At 41.8% G+C, this 25,435-nt stretch overlaps 2 protein-coding genes across 3 annotated transcripts in view; both read left to right on the top strand.

Annotated features, from left to right (window-relative positions):
* The window catches only part of TTL (tubulin tyrosine ligase), a 51,164-nt gene extending 32,790 nt beyond the window's left edge, over nucleotides 1-18,374 (top strand). For both annotated transcript variants that reach the window (XM_061625521.1, XM_061625523.1), the window contains 4 exons: nucleotides 3-138; nucleotides 278-547; nucleotides 3,667-3,810; nucleotides 6,731-18,374. In XM_061625521.1, the coding sequence (XP_061481505.1) occupies nucleotides 3-138; nucleotides 278-547; nucleotides 3,667-3,810; nucleotides 6,731-6,845 (665 nt within the window). In that variant the 3' untranslated portion in view covers nucleotides 6,846-18,374. The remainder of the gene's footprint in view (nucleotides 1-2; nucleotides 139-277; nucleotides 548-3,666; nucleotides 3,811-6,730) is intronic.
* Nucleotides 18,375-23,492: 5,118 nt separating this feature from the next.
* The window catches only part of POLR1B (RNA polymerase I subunit B), a 33,284-nt gene continuing 31,341 nt past the window's right edge, over nucleotides 23,493-25,435 (top strand). The window contains exon 1 of the mRNA XM_061625520.1: nucleotides 23,493-24,059. Coding sequence (XP_061481504.1) covers nucleotides 23,883-24,059 — 177 coding nt within the window. The 5' untranslated portion in view covers nucleotides 23,493-23,882. The remainder of the gene's footprint in view (nucleotides 24,060-25,435) is intronic.

Below are 25,435 nucleotides of genomic sequence, written 5' to 3'. Positions count from 1 at the left end.
AGGTGAAGGGATTCTTATTTCTTCAGAGGCTACTGAACTTCTGGACTTTATAGATAATCAAGGACAAGTGCATGTGATTCAGAAATACCTTGAGAAGCCTATGCTCTTAGAACCAGGTCATCGCAAATTTGATATTAGGTAACTTTTTTATATATTGATATCTCAGCTCAGTTTATTTAATAACTGAAATGAAATGAAATACTGGCTATTAAATATGTTTGATCTGGAATTTTGATTAATGCATTTTAAAAACATCTCTGATTTTTCCAATTTCTAGAAGCTGGGTGCTAGTTGATCACCAGTATAATATCTACCTCTACAGAGAAGGTGTTCTACGGACCTCTTCAGAACCTTATAATAGTGCTAATTTCCTGGACAAAACCTGCCATTTGACCAATCACTGCATACAGAAGGAATATTCGAAGAACTATGGGCGATATGAAGAAGGGAATGAGATGTTTTTTGAGGAGTTCAATCAGTATCTGACGAGTGCTTTGAACATTACTCTGGAAAATACCATTTTATTGCAAGTCAAAAATATAATAAGGTAACGTATGTTATATTTCTTAACAGTTCCATGAGGATTCTACCAAGACAAAAGGTTACCATTATTAATTCGTGATTGATTTTGTTTTCTTTTTTTTAATGGGTACTTTTAGAATTAGTGTATTATGTTAATTTGTATATTTTATGTATTATATTTGTTGTACTTGAGTATCATGGCTAGTCCCTATAAGACTGTTGCACGGGAAGCAGTACAGAAATTGAATCATTAATACTAATATTTTATTTTGTCCCATCCTTCCTCCAAGATGCTCAAAGCCGTCAGTCTCCCTTCCCATTTCTGCAGCTATTATATGTGTACAAATAAGATTTGTCTCCTAGCTCAAGGTTGCACATGGCTGTCCTTGCTTCCCCTTTAACTTCAGTGGAGAGGGCTGCGAGGCCCATCCATAGTTGTGAATGAAGAAATCCTTGTAGGCAGAAGAGTCCCATGCCCCAATAAATACTCCTGCAGTTGTAGGCATCAATGGAATCAGACATTCTTAATAGCCATAGTGTTACCTTCAAAACAAGGGAACCCAAGGTCCTAGATATATAATATTATTTATGTAAATTGGCTACACTATTTACATACTGCATATACATTAAAAAGCATACAATGGATAAGATCCATTAAAATTGATCACAAAAATAGAAAACATCCTTAAAATGTCTGCTGAAATAGAAAGGTCTTTGTCAAGCACCTGAACTTCAACAGGGAGGGGATTTGCCTGAACTCAGCTAGGCAGGAGTGCCATGGAGTCAGGCCCAGAATACGAGCCTGGTGAATATGAGCCGTGCATCTGAGCTATGAGGGACCACTAAAAGAAGCTTGATGATCAGGCAGGGATATGAGGAATCAGGCAGTCCTTAATATATCCCGAACACAAGTTGGTAATGGCCTTGTCAATTAATACAAGGACCTTGAACATGGGCAGCTTGAGCAAGTTTTTAAACCCTGGAGTTAAAGCCATTATTGGAATGGAACATATTTTACAGCCATAGTATTATCTTCAGAAAAGGGGGACTGAGGGCATGGCTACGTATGCAAAGCACATAACCAAACCACAATAACTCTCATTTTTCCTGGAGGTGGAACAGATAGGTTGGGGGGAGGGGGGAGGATTAAGGATCCCTCTTTCATACAGCCTATAACTTTTCCACTCGAGTGCTCTCTCCCCAAGTGGCCTTTCCTGGAAAAATTGTTTGGCAGAGTTCTGTTATGTGAATTTGTATGTAATGTGTAACTAGCTATACCCTAAAGGGGTCTGAGGAAATGGAGGGTAGAGACATACACTGAAACCAAGCCTGATTACCTACTGATCTAAGCTTTATTGTAGATGAGTAGTGAGTGGAAATCTAAACTTGAAAAAAGAGTATACATCAGTGTTGAAAGAAACAATTGCTCAGAGAGACAGTTTTTTGCATACTAAAAGTTGTCTAGCTCTAATAAGCATAAGTGGCCTCCAATCCAATGAAATTCTTGTTTTGGTACTAAAGTATGGAATTTGGAACTCGGGGGACTGTCATGTCAGAATTGGGACTGAAGGTAAATGTCACGTTTCTGGAATGAAATGCACAGTCCGTTACAGTCTGCAGTAATACAAGGCTAGGGTACTTTGCCGATAGCATTGTTGGTGGAAAAGACAACAATGACTTTTGTTGAAACAGGCTGTCTTTCAGCTCATTACACATTTAAGGACCAAAACGTTGTAGCTAAGTTTGGATAGTCATAGATGATGCTGGATGGCAGGTCGTCATGAAGAATGGATAGATGCTGTCATCCAGTCCACATAAGTGCTTTTATTTGCTGTCCTGTATGTCGTATCCAGGGTACATTGTACCCATTGACATTAATGAACATGGCTACCTTAGGTTTATTAATTTCAATGGGTCTGCTCTGAATAGGATGCAACCTTCAGTCTTTAGCTGGCACTTCCTTTAGGTACCCAATCACTGAGGGAGTTGCTTTCCATCTCAATTTAACATGCCTTGACTATTACATCATCTGTCTATCTAATCTATCAAATTTATATTCCGCCTTTCCTCCTAGAAGGAGCCCAGGGCGGCAAACAAAAACACTCTAAAACATCATAAAAACAGACATTAAAACATATTAAAACAAAACGTCTTTAAAAACATCTTAAAAAGAAATTCCAACACAGATGCAGACTGGGATAAGGTCTCTACTTAGAAGGCTTATTGAAAGAAGAAAGTCTTCAGTAGGCACTGAAAAGATAACAGAGATGTCGCCGGTCTAATATCTCCCTGACGAGGTGCTCCTGGCGACATCGCTATTCTTAATGTTTTAAATTGTCTTTGTATCTTAAGTGTATGTTTTATGGTTTTAATGTCGCGAATAGTTTAATTCTATTTTAATTGTATATGTTTGTATGTTTTTTTACCTATGTGTAGTTTTTATTTGTAAGCCGCCCTGAGTTCCAGTTTTGGAAAAAGGGCAGGGTAAAAATAAAGATTCATTCATTCATCATTCATTCACTGTTATCTTTTCGGCGCCAGGTCAAGACTTTCCTCTTCTCCCAGTCATTTTAGCATGTGTTTTTTAAATTGTTTTCAATTTTTTAAATTGTGTTTTAAATTGTTTTTAAAAGATGTGTTTTAAATTTGTATATTTGTTTTTAATGTTTTTAGTTACTGTAAACCGCCCAGAGAGCTTCGGCTATGGGGCGGTATACAAATACAATCAATCAATCAACCAATCAATCAATCAATCAGTAAATAAATAAATAAGGGGAGGGAATTCCAAAGGGTAAGTGCCACAACACTAAAGCTCCGTTTCTTATGTTGGATGAAACGGGCCTCCTGATAAGGTGGTATCTGCAGGAGGTGAGCTTCATGGCTATGTGGGGATTTGAACCCTGGTCTCCCAGGTCGTAGTCCAACTCCTGCCAGTCACTGCCTCTCAGCCTCATGAAAACCCTATTCATAGGGTCGCCATAAGTCGGAATTGACTTGAAGGCAGTACATCTGCAGGAGGCCGTCACCAGCAGAGCATAGTGATCGACTGGGTATATGAGGGGTAAGACGATCTTTCAGGTACATGGTGGTAACCGAAAATAATTCTGTTGACTGATAACGGGTGTGTTCCATTCTTTTTCACAGAAGCTGCCTTATGTGTATAGAACCTGCTATCAGCACCAAACTCCTTCACTACCAGAGTTTCCAGCTCTTTGGCTTTGATTTCATGGTGGATGAGGACTTGAAGGTCTGGCTGATCGAAGTAAATGGTGCCCCTGCATGTGCCCAGTAAGCATCCTGTTCTTGTTGCACACAATTACACTTTTCTCATATGTTTGCCGTTGCAATATTTTTGGACAAAAATATTTTGTTAATTTAAGGCTGTCATTTTTGGGGTTAGTTGTTTTTTTCCTGGTGCCAGGAGATGGTGATTACGGACACGCAAGCATTTATCCCTCCTCATGTAAAGCTGCTGTTGATGCACAGCATCCTTGGACCTCAGCATAGCCCACCCCTGATTCTTGTCCTGGGATCCCTTTTAAATATATATTTTCTGTCCTGATGCTCAAAGCAGCTCTAGCTGCCTTGTTTGTTTCCCACAATGCCTGAAAGTAACACTATACCATGGGCATTGTGGGAAATCAAAATGGAGGCTAGGTCTATCTGCCTGGTCCTGCTTGGAGCACTTTTGCGGCCACTAATGATCCCCTCCAAGTAAGCCCACCAACTGGGGAGGGGCACATTTGAGGGCACTTTACCCAGAGTGCTCTCAAATCTGTGCTGTTCCCTTCCCCACTTCTCCCAGACAATTTAAGCTTCTCCTCTCCAAGCTGGTGGGGAAAGCACTTATCAAGGATGTTGCTTGCAGGAGTATAGTCATCTTAATAAACTGCCCACCCTTGTTTTCTCTTTATGCCAGGGGTAACCAATGTGCTACCCTCCAGACTTTGTTGGACTACAGGTCCCATCAGCCCATGCCAGCATGGCCAATGATCAGGGATGAAGGGAGTTGCAGTCCAACAACATCTGGAGGGCACATGTTGGCTACCCTTGCTTTATGCTGTATGTTCACCTTAGCAGAAGTGGGTGATGGAAAGGAGAAAGAGATGGGGGCAGAACTGAATAGGAACGACCTCTCTGTACTGAACTATGAATACAGGAAGCAGTGGTGGCTGGTGATTCCATGTCAGTGGGGCAATGGAATTTGCTCCAAGTTTTAGTCCAAACCTTCAAGGAGCTTCTGCACCTTGGACAGCTCCTTGAAAGTTTGAACTAAAACCCGGAGAGGATTCCACTGCCCCACTGACATGGAGCCACCAGCTCTCACTGATAGGAAGTTCACTTACATAGAGTTAGATCATTGGTTTTGCCCAATACTATGGATGGCAATAACTCCTCAAAGCCTTGGTCAGAGGTCTTTCCTAGCCCTGAAATTCATTAACTAAAGATTCCAGAGACACTGGACCTGGGATCTTCTGTATGCAACTCTTGTGCCAAAATGCATCCTACAGCTGATGTAGGAATATCTGAGGAAAGGGAAAATCCCCATGGAATGCAAGGATAGCATACTGCTGCCATGTATATAGATTTGGATGAAAACTCATGTGGTGGCAGATAAGTGCTCTCCCTCAGCAAAGCTCAGGGAGAAGCTTAATAATTTGGTAAAGAGAAATCTATGTGATTGGACACATTTCTGCTGCTTCCAGAATCTGCATTCAGCCCATTCCCTGTTGAGGCAGCTCCTGGCAGTCCCACAAAAAAAGGCACACAGCTGGTGCATACCGATATAAGATGGAACAAATGCAATCCTTTAACGTTCAGAATTAGGAGTTCAAAAGGCCTCCACAGGTGGCAGGGCTATATACTCTTGGAAGGCCAAATCCTCGTTTCTCGACTGTTCAAAAACATTCCTGCTCTCCTATAATAGGGAAGGGATGGTGGAGGTGAGAATTGCTATGAACACCAGCAGTTTTAAATTTTAATCTCTGAAAATAAAATAGCTAAAGATTTCCTTTGGAGCATGGAACATGTTGTGTCACTGTGTTTTTTTTAATAGCAATTTGCTAACAACACTGGATACTATTTTTGCATCAGTAAAATGACATATGGAAGCAAACTGGTCTAGTGATAAATAACAAATGTGCATTCCTAGACCCTTGGCCAGCTGGCCTGTCCACCCTCTCTCTGTCTGTCTGTGTTTAGTATCCTTATGGGGTGGTGGTCTGTATTCAGGATGGATCCCGGCAGAGATTCTGATTCCTGTTCCTCCCAGCAGTGTAATATCAAAGGAGGAAGCGTTTCTGTTTTCCAACAAGAACACTGAAGATAATTTTGAGTGTGGGTTTATATAGGAGCTGGGAGGATGATAAAAATCACTAGTTACGAAATGACATTTAAACAATATATACCACATATAGCTTGACTCCTCAAACCCACGATATACCTTCTATTCTCCCCCATAGCTGAATTTGTTAGCCATACCAATTACAGAACATTGTGATATAAATAAGTTTCAATTTTAGAGTGATTAAAAAAATGGATCCAGATAGAAAGCAGAAGGGGCGTCAGTAGTCCCTTGCCATGCTTAATGAGAATCTGCATGTTAACTGCTGTGCAGTGCAATCCTATGCATGTTTACTCCAAGTAGGTCCCAGTTTGTTCAATGGCACGAACCCCCAGGTACATGTACACAGGATTGCATCTTGAACACATTGGTGAAAAACACAAAAGTGGTGATCTAGCACAGGGGTGGGTAACCTTTGGCCCTCCAGATGTGGCTGAACTCCATGTCCCATCGACCCCAGAAAGCCAGGCCAATGTCCAGAAATTATGGGAGTTGTAGTTCAGCCACATCTGGAGAGCCACTAGATCTAGCGGTTAGGATTCATGCTTGCAAGTTGAGATGATGGGCTCCTGTCTCTAATGGACGGAGAAAAACACACACACACACACAAGGTTAGTGAAGCTTGAATCTGCCACAGTTCTAGTGTCTTGCTCCTTAACAACACTCTGCAAAAGCAGAGCCAGGGATCAGCCATAGCTGTCAATGGGAAGCATATAGATTTCTCAGCTGGGTATGGTGATGAATCATATAAAACCAGTTTGTTGATGGGGCCAACGTCGCAGCTGCACTCAATCAACACTTGATATTTTTTTTCTAATTTAAATTTCTAATTTTAACTTGTCTCTTCTTGGTTTTGATTTTTAGGAAACTTTATGCAGAGCTTTGCCAAGGTATAGTGGATGTAGCCATCAGTAGTGTCTTTCCCCTTAGCGACACTCTGCAAAAGCAGAGCCAGCAATCACTATTTATTAAGTTGTGATTATTATTTGATTTTATTTTTAAACGACTGTCAACATGGCACACATGGAAGAACTGCTGCCTGTTACAGATTCTATGGACAAAGCGGAAACGTGGTTCGATCATTTTGTTTGCACATTAGGCCAGAAGAAACATAAAGGATAACGACTGTCATCTTGGAATTTCAGCAGAGAAATCAAGTTTTCAAGAAAAGTCCAAAATGAACCAAAGTTGTCTCATCAACTCTGTCTATGTTTCTGTGTGTTTTGGAAAACCTTTTCTTTAGAAATGATTCCTGTAACAGAAGCAACAATTCCTAGGAGAACAGAAGCAACAATTTTGTTTTTAATATGAGCAAAAATAGGGATAAGTTTCGTTTTTCAACCTTCTCTCTCTCCTCCCTCCCCCATGTAATAATTTATTTTAGCAAAATGTCTTTCCAGGGATTTCATAGCTTGGAGGTTTTGTCAGCTCAACACATGTGAGTGGTTTGTTTGTTTTTCCTCACCGGCTGCAGTTCCAGTGCCTTAGCTTTGTTCCCAGTAACTAACTCATTTTATTCTTACTTTGTTCTGTAGATTTTTATTTTTAAAAAAGCCTTTCTGTTCTGTAGGGTATAAACTGTTCCTTGAAAAACTGTTTTGTACATATGTGTGTGTTGACTTTTTAAAAAATGGTGTGTTTTGTTTTGTTTTGAACTGAACACTACTAAGTGCAGAAAACTAACCTGAAGCATGAAAGACTGCTATTCCTTTCCTCCTCCCCGCTCTCTAATAATACAAGAGTAGAGATCCTGTGGCCCTCCAGATGTTGCTGGACTACAGTTCCCATCATCCCTGACTATTAGCCATGCTGGCTGGGGCTGATGGGAGTTGGAGACCTGCAACATCTGGAGGGCCCAAATCCCTCACCCCTGCTCTAATACAAGCCGGCACAACTTGTGACCTACCAAGTCAAAGCAACCAGCCATGTTCCTGTGGCTTGGCGGGCCCTTGACAGTCTCTGGCAGGCAGCTTAAAATGAAAGGTTTACTAAGGTTGTTCACTTATCTGTAAGTCCCATTGAATACTGTGGGACTGATTTCTAAATAAACAGGCACTGGGATTGGGCTGTAAGCCTCTGATAGGTTGCTGTGTGTGGTTAATAATGGGCACCATTCAGCTTGGATGGCCAAAGGTTGTGCAGGCCATTCATAATGTGGTTTCCATCCATTATTTGTCAGAATCTGCCATTGCTGAACCAATAGAAAAATCAAAAACAAAAAAAAGCACTGAAACTGTGGCACCTTTTGTTTAAGTTGTTCACATCATTTGGGCTCTAAAGCTCTGAGTGTCATTGGCTGCAGATCCCCTTTCACTGTCTTTTATGTTTCTATCCTTTTGCTTAGTTTTATTCACCTTTCATAAAGGAGGGAAATAACTGGAAAAGAACATTGCCATCTTCTGTCACTTTTTTTTGAAAACATCCAACGTTTAGTATGTCTCTCCATCTTGTTCTAATGTTTCTGAGGTTCTGAACTACAGGGTGCCAGTCCCTTTCCTGTTTGACAAACATTGTAGCTCAGTTCAGATGTCTCAGCCGGACAATGGTTTTGTAGTTGTGAAGGGGCTTTAGGGTTCATATGCTCCCACTTTTCCCTTGTATTCCCTGCCTCCCTTTCTCCTTTGCCGTAACCATAGTTTGCCATGATTGCCAAATGGGCAGATTATGGTCAGCACCACTATAGGCTGGTTCAAATAAAACCCGTAACCTAGTTCAAACCATGGTTTGGAGGCACACTTTTTGTGAAAAGCATATTTTGCCCAATTTGGACGAGATAGCAAGCTACGGTTACTGGAAACTAGGGAGGCTAGAAGGAACAAAGCCTATTCGCAGCAGACAAATAATTGTTTTCTGCCATTATTTCTTTGAAACAGTTTTGTATATTTATAACTAGCAACTAGAACACTCCCCATAAAATATTTTAAGATTTAATTTATTTTATAAAGAAGTTGGTAGTATTCCCTTTTTAAAGAGCTCTTGATTCAGTCATAAACATATTTACATGCAAGTAAAACAGTGCAATAGAAAAACGTGCCAGAACTTTTTTAAAGATAGGAGTTTTAGAAATCCAAGACATAGGTTAAATTAGATCTCGTGTGTAGTCTGTTGCACTTGTGGTGCCTTGAATGTTTAGTATGAGATGAGATGCTGATTGCAAACATAACCCTGATCCTATACATATGTACTTAGAAATAAGTTCTCTTCATTTCAATGGAATTTGCAGAGCTTGGAAAAGTTACTTTTTTCGAACTACAACTCCCATCAGCCCAATCCAGTGGCCATGCTGGCCGGGGCTGATGGGAGTTGTAGTTTAAAAAAGTAACTTTTCAAAGCTCTGGGAATTTGCTTCATATTTGGGTGCTTAGGATCATAGCTTTACTTTTAATATTCAGGAAGTTACCAGAGGCTTTGCAAATGTTTGTTAAGAACATAATGAGTGGTAAGCAGTCTATAAACTATTATATATTGTCATTTCTAACCACATGGCATGTTGCATGCTAAAACAGCTTAGTTCAAAGGTACTGGATGACTTTTTCATGTGAGATGTTGGTGAAATTAAGTTGGCTGACAAGAACATGCAAGATTAAATGGTTCTAACAAGACCTTTGAGTTGAGAACATCGTTATATGGCAAAACAAGCCTTTCCAACAAGGGCTCTGGCTCTGCCTGTTGTGGTCAGGACAGACCTGTAGCTGGAGGGGAGCAAGTGGGGGCACCCCCAGAGCTGTGCTCCCCCCCGGATATTGGGGATATTGTTTTATTTTTAATTTGTGACATGACAGACAATGACAACTTCCATTTAAAGAATGACAGCTTGTTTTAAGAACAGGAGCAATTTAAGAACAGGAGCCTCTGAAAAATTCAGTGAATAAGACAGGGCAAATGCACAACAAAAGCCTCACCTGGAAGGGCCCTCAAAGTCTGCTCACTCAATATTTTCCCTAACGGAGGGTGGATTTTTCATGATCACCCTATACTTAAGTGATCCTGAAAAAAACAGCCTGTATAGTGACATGACTCTTGTAGCATTAAATATTAGATCTTTGTATTATGAGCCACAGGACTTTTCTTCACTCTGCATTTCATTGTCATTTCATTTGTGTTCTCTATCCAGCCAGCAATAAAGAAGCGTGTTTGTTTGCCTGCAGTAAAAAGTAAGAGTGTGTTTATTCTACAGTTATCATAATGAATAGAGCAGGATTGGATGCTTGTTGCTAAAGGGTGAAATAAAGAGATAACTTAAAGTGATCTGAAAAAAATGGCTACCCTTTGCTCTTTTAAAGCACTCACTATACTCACAATCATAGTGGCTATTTTTTCTTTTTCTTGAGAACTTCATGGCAAAGGATGAAAACAGCCCTAGAGGAACAGAAATATTGTTGTGTACACTGCAGCCAGCTAGTTGGCCAGCTAGGCTGCAACTCAGGACTAATTTCTAATTTTTCCAATTTGCACAGTTAAGCATCAGGCCTTTTCAGGGTTTCTGAGAAAAATCAACACAGCAACCAGTAAAAAAAAAAAGAATCTAATTGCTTTCCACAATTCTTTTCCAATTGCTTAGTTAGTCCTTTACATAGCAGCCATTTAAAAAGTGTTCCCTTGATTGTCCAACAGGAAAGGAAATCTAAAAGGCAGGAACCAGACTGCCTTTGAGGGACTCTCAAGAAGGATTTAACAAACACACCCTAAAGTTTTTATTTCCTCTCTGCCCTTCGCTAAACTTGTAGTATGGATAAGTTTGTTTTTCAGGTGGAATCTAAAACTGAGATACCTAATGCAGCATTAAAGCCAAGCTCAGGAGCCCATTGTCATTACCAAAGTAGTTCAGTTCATGAAGAATAAGAACACAGGGACAGACTACAGGAGAAAGAGGACTGTAGCTATTGGCAAAGGCAAGCTTTTGAGTATGGTGTTCCTGGGGATTTCTCAGAAAAGGGTGAAACAATGCACCAAATTAAACTTCATTCATGTAAGTTAACACACTATCTGAATGGAGGAGGAGTGAAGGGGAAGGTCACTGCTTTTCCCTTCCCCTGGCCTGGCCCTCACATCCTCTCAACCAGTGGGGGGAGGCATTGGCTGGTGCTTTGCTCCTGTCCACCCCTCCAAATGCCCCACCTAGAAATGTGACTGCCCCACCTAACAAGGAAGGCTGGCTGCAGAGCTGGGTCAGGAAAGGTAATTTGGATAGCAATGTCAGGGATTCTAGAACGGCAACCCTACACCATCTCACTTAAGAAGTTAAGTCCTATTGCACTGATTTACTTCCAAGTAAACATACTTAGAGTTGTGCCTTAAAGCTGCAGCCCTATGCACACTTACTTGTGAGGAAGTTCCACTGAACCCTGTAGGATTTATAACCAAGTAAAACATGTATAAGATCGGGGCTGCGAGTGTGATACATACAATGATGGGAAATGGTTTGCATGCAAATAAAATAAAAAAAGATACCTGTTAGAGAAAACAACCTCTTCAGATTTCAGGCTTCTGGCCAACTAGCTTGGATTAGCAACAAATGTGCCGATGTAGTTTTCACCTAGTATGGATCATGTTGACATGCTTGCAAATGATGCCTGTTCAGCATGGATTGCTCAGCTGCTGCATTTGGCCATGACAGAGCACTTTAAACAAATGTTAACTGCTCTTTGCTTTGCCATAGTATGCAGGCACTGGGTCTATAACTCTTGCTGCCCTAGCAAACCTGGCTACAGAAGCATGCCTGACACTTTATGAAACCATATTAAGTTGCCTGACAAGTTTCATTAATATTTTTATCAGGGTTACAAATTTGTAAGTTCTTTGGTGGCAGAAAGGGGCCTCTTACGTATTTAAGTTAATGTCTCCTTTTGGAAAAAACACAAATGCTCTGGCTTAGGTGGGGTCAGGGTGGCCAACTTTTACTCACCCTGGATTGTAAACATGCTGACCTGCAAATTAATCCACTGTCAAAGGGGCGGGGGCAAGCCAAGACAGTTCCCCCCCCTAAGTTGGCAAATCTAGCTGGACTTTGGATTTGGCTGCATGCCATCTTAGGCTAGTCATCCCCAGTCCAGTGTTCTCAAACATACGGGGCAGCTCTTCTATAGCAGTGCGCCCTCCTCTCTGAATGTAAAATGGTTCCCAAGGCAAAAATGGCAGAAAGTCTGACTTCTCTTCCATCTTGCAGCAGCAGTAGTTAAACATCTTCCTTTCAGGGAATCTTTTCTTATTGACTTGCCTGCTACGGAACACCAATAGTTACCTTATCCCTTTCCAATCTCATTATGGCTCACAGGGGAAGCTGACTGCAGCAGAGGCACTTACTGGTAGGGCAGAGTCCAGACAGGTTCACATCCGGGAAGGCAGAGTCTGCCAGCACCCTGGACAGAGCGCTATAGAAGTTGCTGCCTAGAGGAACACTGTTGCCTTAGCAAGATGCAGAGGGCTGGCTGGTCTAGTCCTGCTGTTGACTTCATCTCCAAGGAGCTGTCTGTGCTCTTAAAGAGTTATTGTCTGATTCTGCCACCACTGTCTCTTATGGAATGAAGGGAGTGAGGATTGTGTTAGGGTATGTTATCTGAGTCCGAGTAGTTGAAAAAGCAACATCTTCTGGCCTGGAAGGTCTGGAAGTTGGGGATGATGATTCCTCAAGAAGTGCCTCCTCCTCCTCCTTGTCTTCCTCTGAGCTTGATGGGGAATTGAGTCAGGAGAACATGACAGACTATTTGTCTGTGTGGCCCAGTATTGTCTACTCTGATTGGCAGTGCCTTTTCACAGTCTCAGGCATGTGTTCTATCTCTGAGCTATATCACCAGCCTCTCCTATTCAGAAGTATATCTGCTATACTATAGCATGGCCTGCTATGGAACATCTGTATGCTGCAGAGGATTCATGGGGTGTTTTGGGTTGCACTGTCAGTTCACATATGGTGCTGGTCACATTTGTCGGGCTATCTCAGTCTGCAAGAATGGAGAGTGCACCTTAGCACTCATCCAATGTTTTCCTCTGTTATTGTTATAGTCCCCATGCACCCTATCTACTGTACCCCTCTAATCCTAAAAAAATTCTCAACACCCTCCCAATCCTATCCCCCCTAAAAACACACACTAACTCTTCAAGATCTAATCCCTCTCCTAACTGACAAGACAAAACGCTTTTCTGTTCAAACCTTGCTCGGATGCTCACTCACACAAACCCTCCCACTTGGCAGTCTTACATCATCCATACCTCCTAGTATTCCATTAACTATTTCATAACAGAACACATTTTAAAACCAGGTTAAACAGATGGTTTTGTCACACGCACACACACACACACACACACACACACACACACACATACATACACACATACATATATATATATATATATATATATATATATGAACGTAATTGTGATTAACCAAACAGAGGTTTTTATTGTATTAACAAAACGTTTCAGCTTCCACCTTCATCAGCTGGTAACATACGAATGCTGTTACCAAGGTGGCACTTATAGAGCTTTGAGGATGGAATGCTCAGAGGGGCTTCATTTGCTTCATTATATATATATACAGTGCCGTGAAAAAGTATGTCTGATTTTCTGTGTTTTTGCATATTTTTGGCACTGAATGTTGTCAGATCTTGAAACAAAACCTAATATTAGAGAAAAGAGAAGCTGAGTGAACAAACAACAGAAAATATTGAGGTCACAGGTGTGTGTGTGTATACTCACACACATTTTAAAACAAGGTTAAACAAATGGTTTTGTCACAGTTACATAGAGAGAGAGAGAGAGAGAGAGTGTTTTGGGGATCATGGAATGATAGTTAACTTAAGAAATACATAGAGAGAAAGTTTCCATTGCCTACTTCATCTTGCAGCTGGCTGAAAAGCCTCTCTGGAAGGTTGGAAGGACCTCCTGAACAATGTGGGGTTCACACGGGCCTAATGGGGGAGATGAAATTGCCTAAACTTGGGTGGAAGAATTTCAGACAATTCTCCACTTCCTCCAGAAGTCCCCCGTGTCCCACACCAGGTTGTTTCAGAGGACCCTCTGGAGAGACGTTTCAAAATGGCAGCATCCTTAAGTTAACTTACTTTAGGATTTAATCTTATTGCTTTATTTTTCCGTCTACTAATACTTTATTGTTGGGTCTCTTCATTTAAAGCAACAAACAGAACACTCAAGCTTGCTCTGGATCCCTATAAGGATTCCGTTAATCACCTAAAATATATATAAACGTAATTGTGATTAACCAAACAGAGGTTTTTATTATATTAACAAAACGTTTCAGTTTCTGCCTTCATCAGCTACTAACATTATATATGTGTAATCTCCATTCATTGTCTCTTGTCCCTGCCAACCTTTTGCTGAGACTGCATATGTTATTCCATTAATTACCTGGATTTCCCACCCACCCCCCATAAAAATTCTCTATAAAGTGTCAGTTTGATGGCCGAGGTGGCAGAATGTGAACCATTGATGAAAACTAAGATTTCCTTGGATTATTTGCATTGTGCAACCTCATTTTTTCAAAATAATTTAAAAACATGCAGTACATTTGCTGCAAACTTTACTACAGAGATGACTTGGGTAGGCAACTTGCAGTTATAAGATTGCATTTACATGGTGATGGGATGGAGTCATGGAGGATAAGGCTATCAGTGGCTACTAGCCATGATGGCTATGTGCTCCCTCCACTTTGCCTCTGAATACCAGTTGCTGGGAATCACAAGTAGGGGAGAGAGCTCTTGCACTCTGGTTGTGGGCTTCCCATAGGCATCTGGATGGCCATTGTGAGGATGCTGGATTAGATGGGTCCATTGGCCTGATCCAGTAAGTTCTTATGTGTTCTTATGTTAAAGGTCTCTCAAATTTAAAAAGTAAGAGAACTGGATAGCAGAGATATGGATGATGGAAGTTTTACCAGCCTTTGAATGGTTCCCTGAAACCTTGGGTGTTGACTTGATTTGAAAGAAGGCAGCAAACAAAATGTGATGCAGGGGATGACTTTTTGAAAGAGTTTAACAAATGCAGAATAACAGGGAAAGTGCTTAAAAATGTTAATGTCCAGAATTAGAATTTCTGCCCATTACTATGAAAACTCTTTTATTGATTTTGTAATGTTCTGTGGGAAAGCCTTGTTTAGGAATACTAATATAGCACATATGGGGCTGTTTTTTTTTTAAAAAAAATCTCTTTAAAAGGGCTGTATTCCATTGTAAGACAATTATGTATGTAGCCTCTTTTGATATTTGGGGATATATTTTCTACACTGTAACTGATTTGTGTGTCCTTTGCAGCGTGGTGGAATCATACATGCTGGAGTTTGTTATGTTGTCAAAATCCAATGACTAGCAGATTTTTCCAATAGAATTTAGGAACTGGTTTTCTGCTGAGCAAATCTACAAAGCAATAAGAAAATCAATTCAAGTACTAAGGTATAAATAACCACATTCTCAGTGAAGGCATTGTGTACATTTGTTCCATAAAATGACTGAAATGTTGTACAGTCGATATTGACAAGAAAGATGGTCTGAAATACAGGTTGAGACTGTGAATGAGTGAATGAATGCAAGATCTGAAGTATCAAGTCCACAAACAAAAATAAAAATGGGTACTTTATGTCCATGTCCAGGTGCAGAAACATGTTACCCAATTTTAAAGTGGAAAGCCCAACCATTCCATGAAAAAGCCAATACCAATACACCTTTTAAAGTTAGTAAATGATATTATCAGTCCATTCAAATGAATATTTAGCACAATCTTTGCTTACATGATTAGCTGGGGCTGCAACCCTACTGTCACTTACCTGGTAATAAGCCTTATTGAAGTCAGTGGGACTTGCCTCTGAGGAGACACATATAGGATTGCACTGTTTTGCTTTAATTTCTGGAGGAGGCCTACTCTAAAAGTTTGAGGTTTTAAAAGGATTTGCTCAGGTGGGCTTTGACTGCAGTTCACACAATTTCCTACTGCAGGAACACCTACTGGCCCGGTTCACACATCACACTATGCCAAACCATAGGTTAGTATGAGCATGTGGGCTTCCGGGGAGGAGGTTGTGGCTGCCTTGCTCCTCCCTGGTTGTTCTGTGCTGTGCTAAACCATCGTTTGGCTTAACATATCATTGAAACCGCAGCTCATGGTTTAGCTCTCCCAAACAAACCACAAGCTGTAAACCACAGGACAACCTTGAATAGAACTTGTGGGTGGTTTGGGTTTGGACAACACATTTATCCAATCTGTGGCTTAGTTCGGTGCAGCATGCCAGATATTCCCACATAGGTGCATGATATACAGTAGCTCTACTTTTTGAAGATCGAGTACGGTTAAACTTCTTGACTTCAGGTAGCCCTTTAATTTATCTATCAAGGAACCCTTGGATGCCTGTCATAGAACTCACATATTTTACAAATGCAGAGCTGTGGTCCTCTGGATGTTGTTGGAGTCCAACTCCCATCAGCTCCAGACAGCATGGCCAGTAATTAGGAGTATGATGGGCACTGTAGTTCGGCAACATCTGGAGGCTCAAAAGTAAGCCACTCTTGTTTTAGGATGCTCCCAGATCATGCAGGACACTGATCTTGCCTGTTGGGCCATAATGTCACTATATGTAAATTGAGAATCTTCTGTAACCCTTTCAGCTGCACATTGTGGAGAAAACTCAGCACAGGTGAGGAAATGTTTTCTCTTAAAACTTTGTAAAACATTACTGATTTTTATTTTTTGCATTGAAACAAATAAAAAAACAGTAATGATGGACAAATTTTGGACTAGAATAAGCTTCTAACAAACTCCAACATTGCAAATTGATGTAGCATTATGATAACTATGGTCCTTAGTTTGAATTTGAAATGAGTCTATTTTTTCTGAGCCAGTCCTTTAATCCTTTTAAGTAAGGAGTGTGTGTGGACTTTGCTGTTTAGCAGCAAAGAAATTCCATTTCTGCAGCATGATATTAAGGACAGTGAAGATAGTGATATTAAAGTAGAAGCTCTTTTTAAATGCAAGCACTTTTGAAAACGTAATCATGCATCAGAAAAGGTATGTAGGAAACTAAAGTGTTTAGGTTGCAATCTATGTACTGCAGTACATACTATGTACTATATACTGCAGGGAGTAATGCATACTATGCATACTGTGGAAGGGAGGAAGCCCCATGGAACACAGTGAGACTTGCTTCTGAAATAAAATAGGATTGTTACTCATGGTTGGCCCATCAGACGGTTTCCACTTGTATCCTCCTTAAAAGTTCTGGCTAAGTCTCAACAGCACTTTTGAAAAATGGAAAGGGGTGAATTGGCCACAGATGGAAATGGAAAAGCTGTCTTCCAAAGGCAACTTTCTAAGCAGTGATTTTGCCATTCTTTTTCTGGCAGTGAGTCTGCACCTTCAATAGCTTCATGACTGGCAGAAATTCAATTGGTGTAGCTTTCCCATGCTGTAGGTTGGACCTACTGAATTCCTGCTGGTTGTGAAGTTGTTAAAGGGACTGAGCCTCTTTTAAGAAATGTGGATGGCAATCCTTATCGCAAAAAAGCAGCCCTTGATATACAGGAAGTGATGGAAAACAGCAAGATGGGAAGGAGCTTAACATTTCCCTTTTTCGCAGAGAGGATATGGCAGAGTAGAACTGCTGGATGAGTCCAGCAGGCAAGGTGCTATGGAGTAAACTCCATCTTAACTCCACCCAGTGTGGTGTGGTGGTTAGAGGAGAACCTGGGGGACCAGGGATCAAATGTCCCACTCAGCCATGAAGGTCCCTGGTGACCTTGGGCCAAGTCATAGTCTCTCGGCCTAACCTACCTCACAGGATTATTGTGAGGATAAAATGAAGAGGGGGAAGAACTGTAGGCTACCTTGTGCTTCTTGGAGGAAAGGTGGGATATAAATGTAATAAATACATAAAGACATGTGTAAATAGACTATTTTGATGATTAGGTTTTATGGTGGGATATCATAGTTTAGACATGAGATATACGGAAGCTTGCCTTAACTTTACTGCATCTTTTCCCGATGGATTCTTGTTTCATCTCGTAAGAAAATATCCTATTTAAAATTGCCCCTTCTGTGCTAAAAACTGTACAATGTGCTCCTACGATAAGTTAAAAGGTTGGCATGCAGACCATTATGAACAAATTAATACTGTTTCTGGCCCCAAAACCAATTTCATCCATGTGGGCAGACTTGCATATTGCACTGTATTTGAGAGTCTTCAGTACTGAATGTGTGTGAATGGTTAGTGCATGTCTCATTCTCTGAGCATTGTCTGTTTTGTTTTGTTTTAAAAAGCTGAAAAACTGCATTGGTAGTGTTGGCTAAACTGGGCTGTGGAAGAGCAACCCAATTTCTATAGGATCTGAAACCATCATGTCATGTATACATGTTGTCTGAAGTTACATCATATAGATCTTCAGTTTGTCTTCAGAATATTATAGTGTGTGGATGTTTGTGTTGGATGGAATATGTGACTGTAAGCAATGCATGGTTTGCTGGCATTCATATTCAAACCTCTCTTAAGCAAATAAAAGATATAAAACCTTAACTTGTTTGTAGCTTCTGTATGTGTGTCTCTTTCTCTTTCTCTCTCTTGAAAAAACAGCATTAAAATATATGACATCAAAGGTACATACACAAAAGCAGATAAGCAGCTTGGTTTTTGAAGCCTTTAAATCAGTGAGGGGGACCTGTGGGCCTCCAGATGTTGTTGGACTTCAAATCCCATGAGTCCCAGCCAATATGGCAAATACTTGGGAATGATGGGAGTTGTAGTTCAACATGTGGAGTGCTACAGGATCTCCATCCCTGCCCTAAATGCTGGCTGTATATCTTCCTACTAATGCATAATTCTCTCAAGTAGTTAACCATGGAAATGCTTCAAAGTAGACGGAGTTTATGGCTAAATACTGAGGAGGAAGGACAGGATCTTACCTTTAGCCTCTGTGTGTTACAACATTATAAATAATTCTGTAATAAAGGTTGCTGTTATCTTTAAATTAAAGAATCTTCCTCTTGGCCCACAAAATCCTCAAGAAGGATGCAGACAAACTGGAACAGGTTCAGAGGAGGGCAACAAGGATGATCACGGGACTGGAAACAAAGCCCTAGGAGGAGAGACTGAAAGAACTGAGCATGTTTAGCCTGGAGAAGAGAAGATTGAGGGGAGATATGATAGCACTCTTCACGTACATGAAAGGTTGCCACGCAGATGAGGGCCGGGATCTCTTCTCGATTGTCCCAGAGTGCAGGACACGGAATAATGGGCTCAAGTTGCAGGAAGCCAGATTTCGACTGAACATCAGGAAAACCTAACTTAGAGCCATATGACAATGGAACCAATTACCTAGAGAGGTAATGGGCTCTCCGATACTGGAGGCATTCAAAAGGCAGTTGGACAGTCATCTGTCAGGAATGGGGATTAGATTTGTTGGCCTTATAGGCCCCTTCCAACTCTACAATTCAATGATTCTATTATTCTATCTGCATCAGGTCAAAAGGTTGATATTTTCAGACTAGTCTGACCTTCATTTTATAGCTTTTCCTTTTGATTCTAACTGCTGTCATTCTGACTGATATCTGTGTAACTGTTCCGAAACACTTGACTAATTATGTTTCATTAGCTTGAAGCTTTTTTCCATCCTGCTTAACCCCTTTGAAGTTCATCTGTGTATTAGTTATCCTATTTTTAACTAGACAACTTCAGGAAGTTGTTTGTAACCCTTATGGGGCTATGGGATCACTCTGCATTGAAGAATTTTGTTCCAATAAAGAGGGATTGGTTTTCTGTCTGTAGACATTGTTTGCCTACACACACAGCAAACCTGAAAGGCACTGGGGTTCCAAAACAGAACTTGTGCTCTAATAAATGTGTTGCATAACACTAGGGACACTCTTAACCCTCTCTTGTTCTGTAGAACCAAACATGTATATTTTAGAATGCTGTTTTGTTTTTCTTTTAATTTCTTAAATGCCTGAATTTATCCTATGTGTACTTTCTTCCTTAATAAATTATGTTTGTTGAACAATTTTTGTTTTGTGCAGGGTCATTTAGAAGCTCTAACATACTTATAAAAAACCCAGCTGTTTGAAAACATGTTATTTTTTTATACAATATAGATAGGAGGTGAATGGCAAAGATGGAAAGCCACCTGATTTTTAAATTGGAAAGGTGGATGGGGACATAAACTTATTTTAACTCAGTTGTTGTGTAGTTGGATCCCTAGGAACTTCTGTCATTTAATATTCTAGACTATGATGGACAGTTCTTCAAATACATTGGAATTTCTTTAAGAAACTAAGGCAGCCTTTCCCAACCAGTGTGCCTCCAGATGTTGTTGGACCACAACTCCCATCAGCCTCAGCCAGCATTGCCAATGGTCAGGAAGATGGGAGTTGTGGTCCAACAACATCTGGAGGCACACTGGTTGGGAAAGGCTGAGCTAAGGTATAACACACAACATGATTTTAAAAAGAAGACATTACAGTGCAGCCCTAAATGCATTTGATCAGATGCAAGACCAACTGCATTAAAGTAGATTCTCTTTCTAGAAAGTGTGGTTTAGAATAACGTTGCATTCCTCTGTACAGTTTCCTAGACATAAGCTTCATTGAACTTGGTAGGTCTTGCTTGTGAATAAACATGCATAGGATTGGGTTGTCAGTTTGGGGCTGCAATCCTAATCCCACTTAATTAGGAGTAGGGGTGTTGGAGAATTCTGATGAAAAAAGGGAAAGAAATGGATATTGTTGCAGTTCACATGTTCACTTATGGTCAGTCCAGCAAATACTATCGTTACTCATTCCCATTGTTGTTTTTAAGTCTGCAACAATATGTAATTAATGACTTTTCTTACATTGTTTTTGCTTTTACTTTACACTGAAACGAATGTAGGTTACATAAATAGTTACATGACATATTAAATAGTGGACAGTGAAACAAATAATGTAGTATTTGGTGGAAACCAAATTGCAGCAGAACAGAAACAGCACTGATTGTGACAAATACAGGTAGGAACAGAAATTCCTGCCTTCTTAAAAGCGTACTGAGTAAGCCCCATTGAATTCAATAGGACTTACATTTCAGTAGACTTGGTTAGGTTTGCACTGTTAGCTGTCCGTAAAGAAAGACCTTCTCAAAAGAAGCTAGAGCTGTTTATTTGCTATTTCTGTTAAGATCTTTTCATTCCTTTACACAGTCCTACGTTACATTTCTGAGAATGAGGAATAGTTCTGATAAAAATTCTAGGGCTTACCTAGGAAATATATGAGTGCCAGCCCATACCATCAGAAGAGTGCAGCTGGATCATGTCAGTAGCCCATCCAGTCCAGCATCCTGCTTTCGCAGCAGTTGACCAAATGCCTATGGCAAGCACACAAGTGGGACCTGAGCTCAACAACACTCTTCCCTCTTGTGGTTTCTAGCGACTGGTATTCAAAAGCATACTGCCTCTGACCGTGGAGGTAAAGCATAGCCATCATGGCTAGTAGCCACTGATAGTCTTATCCTCTATGAGTTTGTCTATTCCTCTTTAGAAGCTATCCAAGTAAGTGTCTATCAGATGGGGAAGCAGCCAGAGTGTGTCTTTGCAGATTATCTCAGTACATGGGCAGGCTGATGTCCGAGTAACTGGTCCTCCCACTACCCGGGTCCCAAACCATCTAGGCCTTTAAAGGTGAGCACCAGCATTTTGAATTGTGTTCAGAAATGGACTGGGAGTCAGTGGAGCTCTTTGTGCTCTTATGTGTTATGTTATGAGACAGCTGGTGCATCAATGCCAACATGTACACAAAAAGTGTGTGGGAGTGGATCATAAAGCACTGAAGGGGCATGCCAGAGATAGAATGGCTAGGTTTCCTCCAGTATCAAAGGTAATACCTCTGAATACCAGGCTGTGAACTAGGGTTGCCAGGTTCATGGCCTGAGACTGATCCTGTATCTTTAGGAGAAGGGAAAGTCAGTCAAGTGCAGGTGTTCTTGCGACTCTGTAATGGGAAAAACCACAAGGTGGAATTCTCCCTTCCCCCTGCACAACTATTAAAGATACAGAAGACCTCTTGGAGGCCAGGCCTGGCAACCAAGAGGTCTTTTTTTAAAAAGTTGTGCAGGGGGAAAGGAGAATTCCACCTTGTGGTGTTTCCCATTACAGTGTTGCAAGAACACCTGCACTTGACTGACTTTCCCTTCTCCTAAAGATACAGGATCAGTCTCAGGCTCTGAACCTGGCAACCCTATTGTGAACATTTAAAGCACATGGCTTCCCTCCCAAAGAATTCTGGGAATTGTAGTTTACACCTCACAGAGCTACAATTCCCAGCACCCTTAACAAATCATCATCCCCAGGATTCTCTGGTAGTGTGCTTTAGATGCATGGTGTATACGCAGCCCCAGTTGCTGGGGAGCATGAGCAGGAGAAGGCTCTCATGCTCATGTTCTCCTTGTGGGTTCTGCATAAATATCTGGCTGGCTACTGTGAGAACAGAATAATGAACTAGATACGTCTTTAGTCTGATTGTTTTTATGCTCTTGGATAAGCATCCCCCTAAAGCAAGTAGCTCTTCCACTACCACCCATTGCTAGATGTACTTTTCACATACAAATTATAATTAAATTCTATGCCAGAAATGATAATAAGGCTACAATCCTAAAAGTCCTTGGAAGTTAACTCCCATTAAAATCAGTAAGAGCATAAGGCTCCCCACAGGCATCTCCCTGGCCACTGTGAGAACAGAATGCTGGACTAGATGGGCCATTGGCCTGATCTAGTAGCCATTATGCTCTTATGTTCTTAAGAGTTTTGCTGCCGGATAAGGCTGAAGTCCCATCTAGTCTAGCATCATGTTTGCCAACAAGATGCCTATGGCAAGCCTGCAAGCAGGCCCCGAGGAGAGCAGTGTATCCCCACTCAGTGACAGCTGGTGGCTCCATGTCAGTGCTATCCACTCCAGGTTTTAGTTTGAACTTTTAAGGAGCTGTCCAAAACCTAGAGTGGATTCCACTGCCCCACTGACATGGAGCCACCAGCCACCACTGTCCCCACTTGTGATTCCTAGCAGCTGATATTTAAAGGCACAGTGCCTTTGACAGTGGGGTAGAACATACCTATTATGGCTAGTAACCATTAACAACTTCACTCCCCCACCCCGAGGACTTAACTTCCAAGAAGATTCATTTAGGATGGGACCTACAGGTAAAGTACACCCCATAAAAGTACTTGGCCTCTTCTGTTTTTCCTCCTCTTTTTTATTTTCTTTGTTATTTTCTTGTACAGGGCCAACCCAAGACATTCTGCTGCCTGAGGCAGAACAGCAAATGGCTGATCTCCCCATCTTGGCCAAGTCAAGATGCGTCATATCCAAGACTGGCCAAATTAATTTGGGACATGATGCAGAAAATTCCAACAACTGCCTCTCCCTGGGAGTATAAATGCCATGATAATATATTATATAAATATTTAACATGGCACCCAAAAACAGTTGCCCCACTCTGCCCAATGGTAGGTAGGCAGGCAGTGACTTTCAGCCCATCAAGAAAAATGAAAACCCATTAGAGGGCGAGAACTACCCTCACCCAACGACAGGCAAAGCTCAAAAACAGCTGGTACTAATGCGCACGCGCGAGAGAGAGCGCCCAGGAGTTTGGAATGAATATGGTGAGCATAGAAATAAAAATAGTGACACGCTGCCTAAATTTCTGGTAACGACTTAAACCCTCCATTGGGCCTTGATTCTCAGTAGCGCCGCTCTAGATCTTCAGCAGAATGGCATCGGAAAAACTCCTACCTGGAAATTTGGACTAAAAAACAAATCTAGTTTAGATCTAGTGCCAACAAGGACTGTGGTGTGAAATGTGTTTACACATTTCTCTATGGATCACAATTAAGTTGACGGAAGGGTCATCGCACTGCATTTCGGGAGCTGGAAGCCTCTCTCGAACTGCAAGTCCCGCCATTAAGCTCCGAGAAGAACTACAAGTCCCAGCAAGCAGAGGAGGCGGGCACACGAGATCTTTCCGGCGAAGGCGGCGTCCTATGGTGGAGCGTTAAAGGGGAGAAGCATGGATGCTGCGTGCAAGTGGCGGAATTTACCCGCCGGCCCCAGCCTCAAGCACCTCGCGGCGCCGGACTACGGGCTGCCTAAGGAGCGGCAGCGGCCGGCCCTGCAGGATCTGTCGCGGGTGCACATCGAGTCCTTCAACTATGCCGTGGGCGAAGGGCTGCTCCGGGCCGTGCAGGTGAAAAGAGGCGAAGCGGGGAATGGGAGGCGTGCGGGGGCAAAGAGGTGGGTAGGGAGGTAAGGAGGACGTGAGGGAACTCAAAGGAGGTCGAAGAAGAAGAGAGGTCAAGGGAGGCCAGTCTGAAAAAACTGTTTTTGTTTTGTTTTGTTTTAATGTTTTTGATTGCTGTAAACCGCCCAGAGAGCTTCGGCTATGGGGCGGTATACAAGTGCAATAAATGGATGGATGGATGGATGAAAATCCCGCTACAGGTTGAGGATTCCTCGCCTCACAGATGATGAAGATGGGAGACAAGAGCTAAATGTCACCGTGTTTTTTCCATTAAAAATGGTTTTTATGCGTGAAAACCCCTTAAGTGATGCTGGTGGTGGTGTTAAAGGGGGAGAGTTTTTTTTAAAAAAAGTTGTGGCTTTATTAGATTCAACTAAGAAGTTGTGGGGAAGAGCTGTAGCTCAGTAGGAGAACATCTGCCTTGCATGCAGAAGGTCCCAGGTTCAATCCCTGGCATCTCCAGGTAGGGCTGGGAGTGTCCCCTGTCTGAAACCCTGGAGAGCCGCTGCCAGTCAGTGTAGGCAGTATTGAGCTAGATGGACTAACCGTCTGACTCATTAGAAGGCAACTTCCTATGTCACAAAGAAGTGTGATGAGTAGGGAACATAAGAGGAGCCCCACCAGATCAGGCCAATGGTCTGGCTAGTTTAGTCTTGGTGAACCTTTGGCCCACTAGATGTTGCTGAACTGCAAGTCCCATCATCCCTGGCCGTTAGCTATGCTTGCTAGAGCTGAAGGGAGTTGTAGTTCAGCAACGTTAGGAGGGCTGAAAGTTCCTCACCCCTGGTCTAGTTCAACATCCTGTTTCTCAGATGGCCAGTGGGATGCCCCTGGGAAGGCTGCATGGGGGCAATACCCCCCTCCTGTTGCTGCTCCATAGCAATTGGTATTCAGAGGCATGGAGGTAGCATACTGCCCTTGTGACCAGTAGCCAGTGATAGCTGTACCCTCCATAGTCTTCCCTTGCCCACCCTCCCTTTCCCAGGAGCAAGCAGCAGATCTGATGATAGACTGTGACGAGAGGAGGAGCCTATGCTAACCCTGGTGGTGTGCTCTGCCTCCATGGTTGGCTGGAAACTGCAGGAAGGGAGAGTGCTGGTGCGCTCAGGTCCTGCTTGTGGCCTCCCCATAGGCATATGGTTGGCCACTGTGAAAGCAGGATGCTGGACTTAGATGGCCCACTGGCCATCTTTTCTTTATGTACTTATGATAAGCATTTTGATCATCTGATAAACGCTAGATTTATTGCACAGCGTTTTTCGTGGAGCTGCCCTTGAAGATGACTCAGAAACTTCAGCTGATCCAAAATGCAGCAGCCAGAT

This window comes from Rhineura floridana, chromosome 4 (assembly GCF_030035675.1).
Source record: "Rhineura floridana isolate rRhiFlo1 chromosome 4, rRhiFlo1.hap2, whole genome shotgun sequence".
NCBI classification, from domain to species: Eukaryota; Metazoa; Chordata; class Lepidosauria; order Squamata; family Rhineuridae; genus Rhineura; species Rhineura floridana.
Note: the sequence above shows the minus strand (reverse complement) of the source record. Positions and strands in the feature narration are given on the sequence as shown.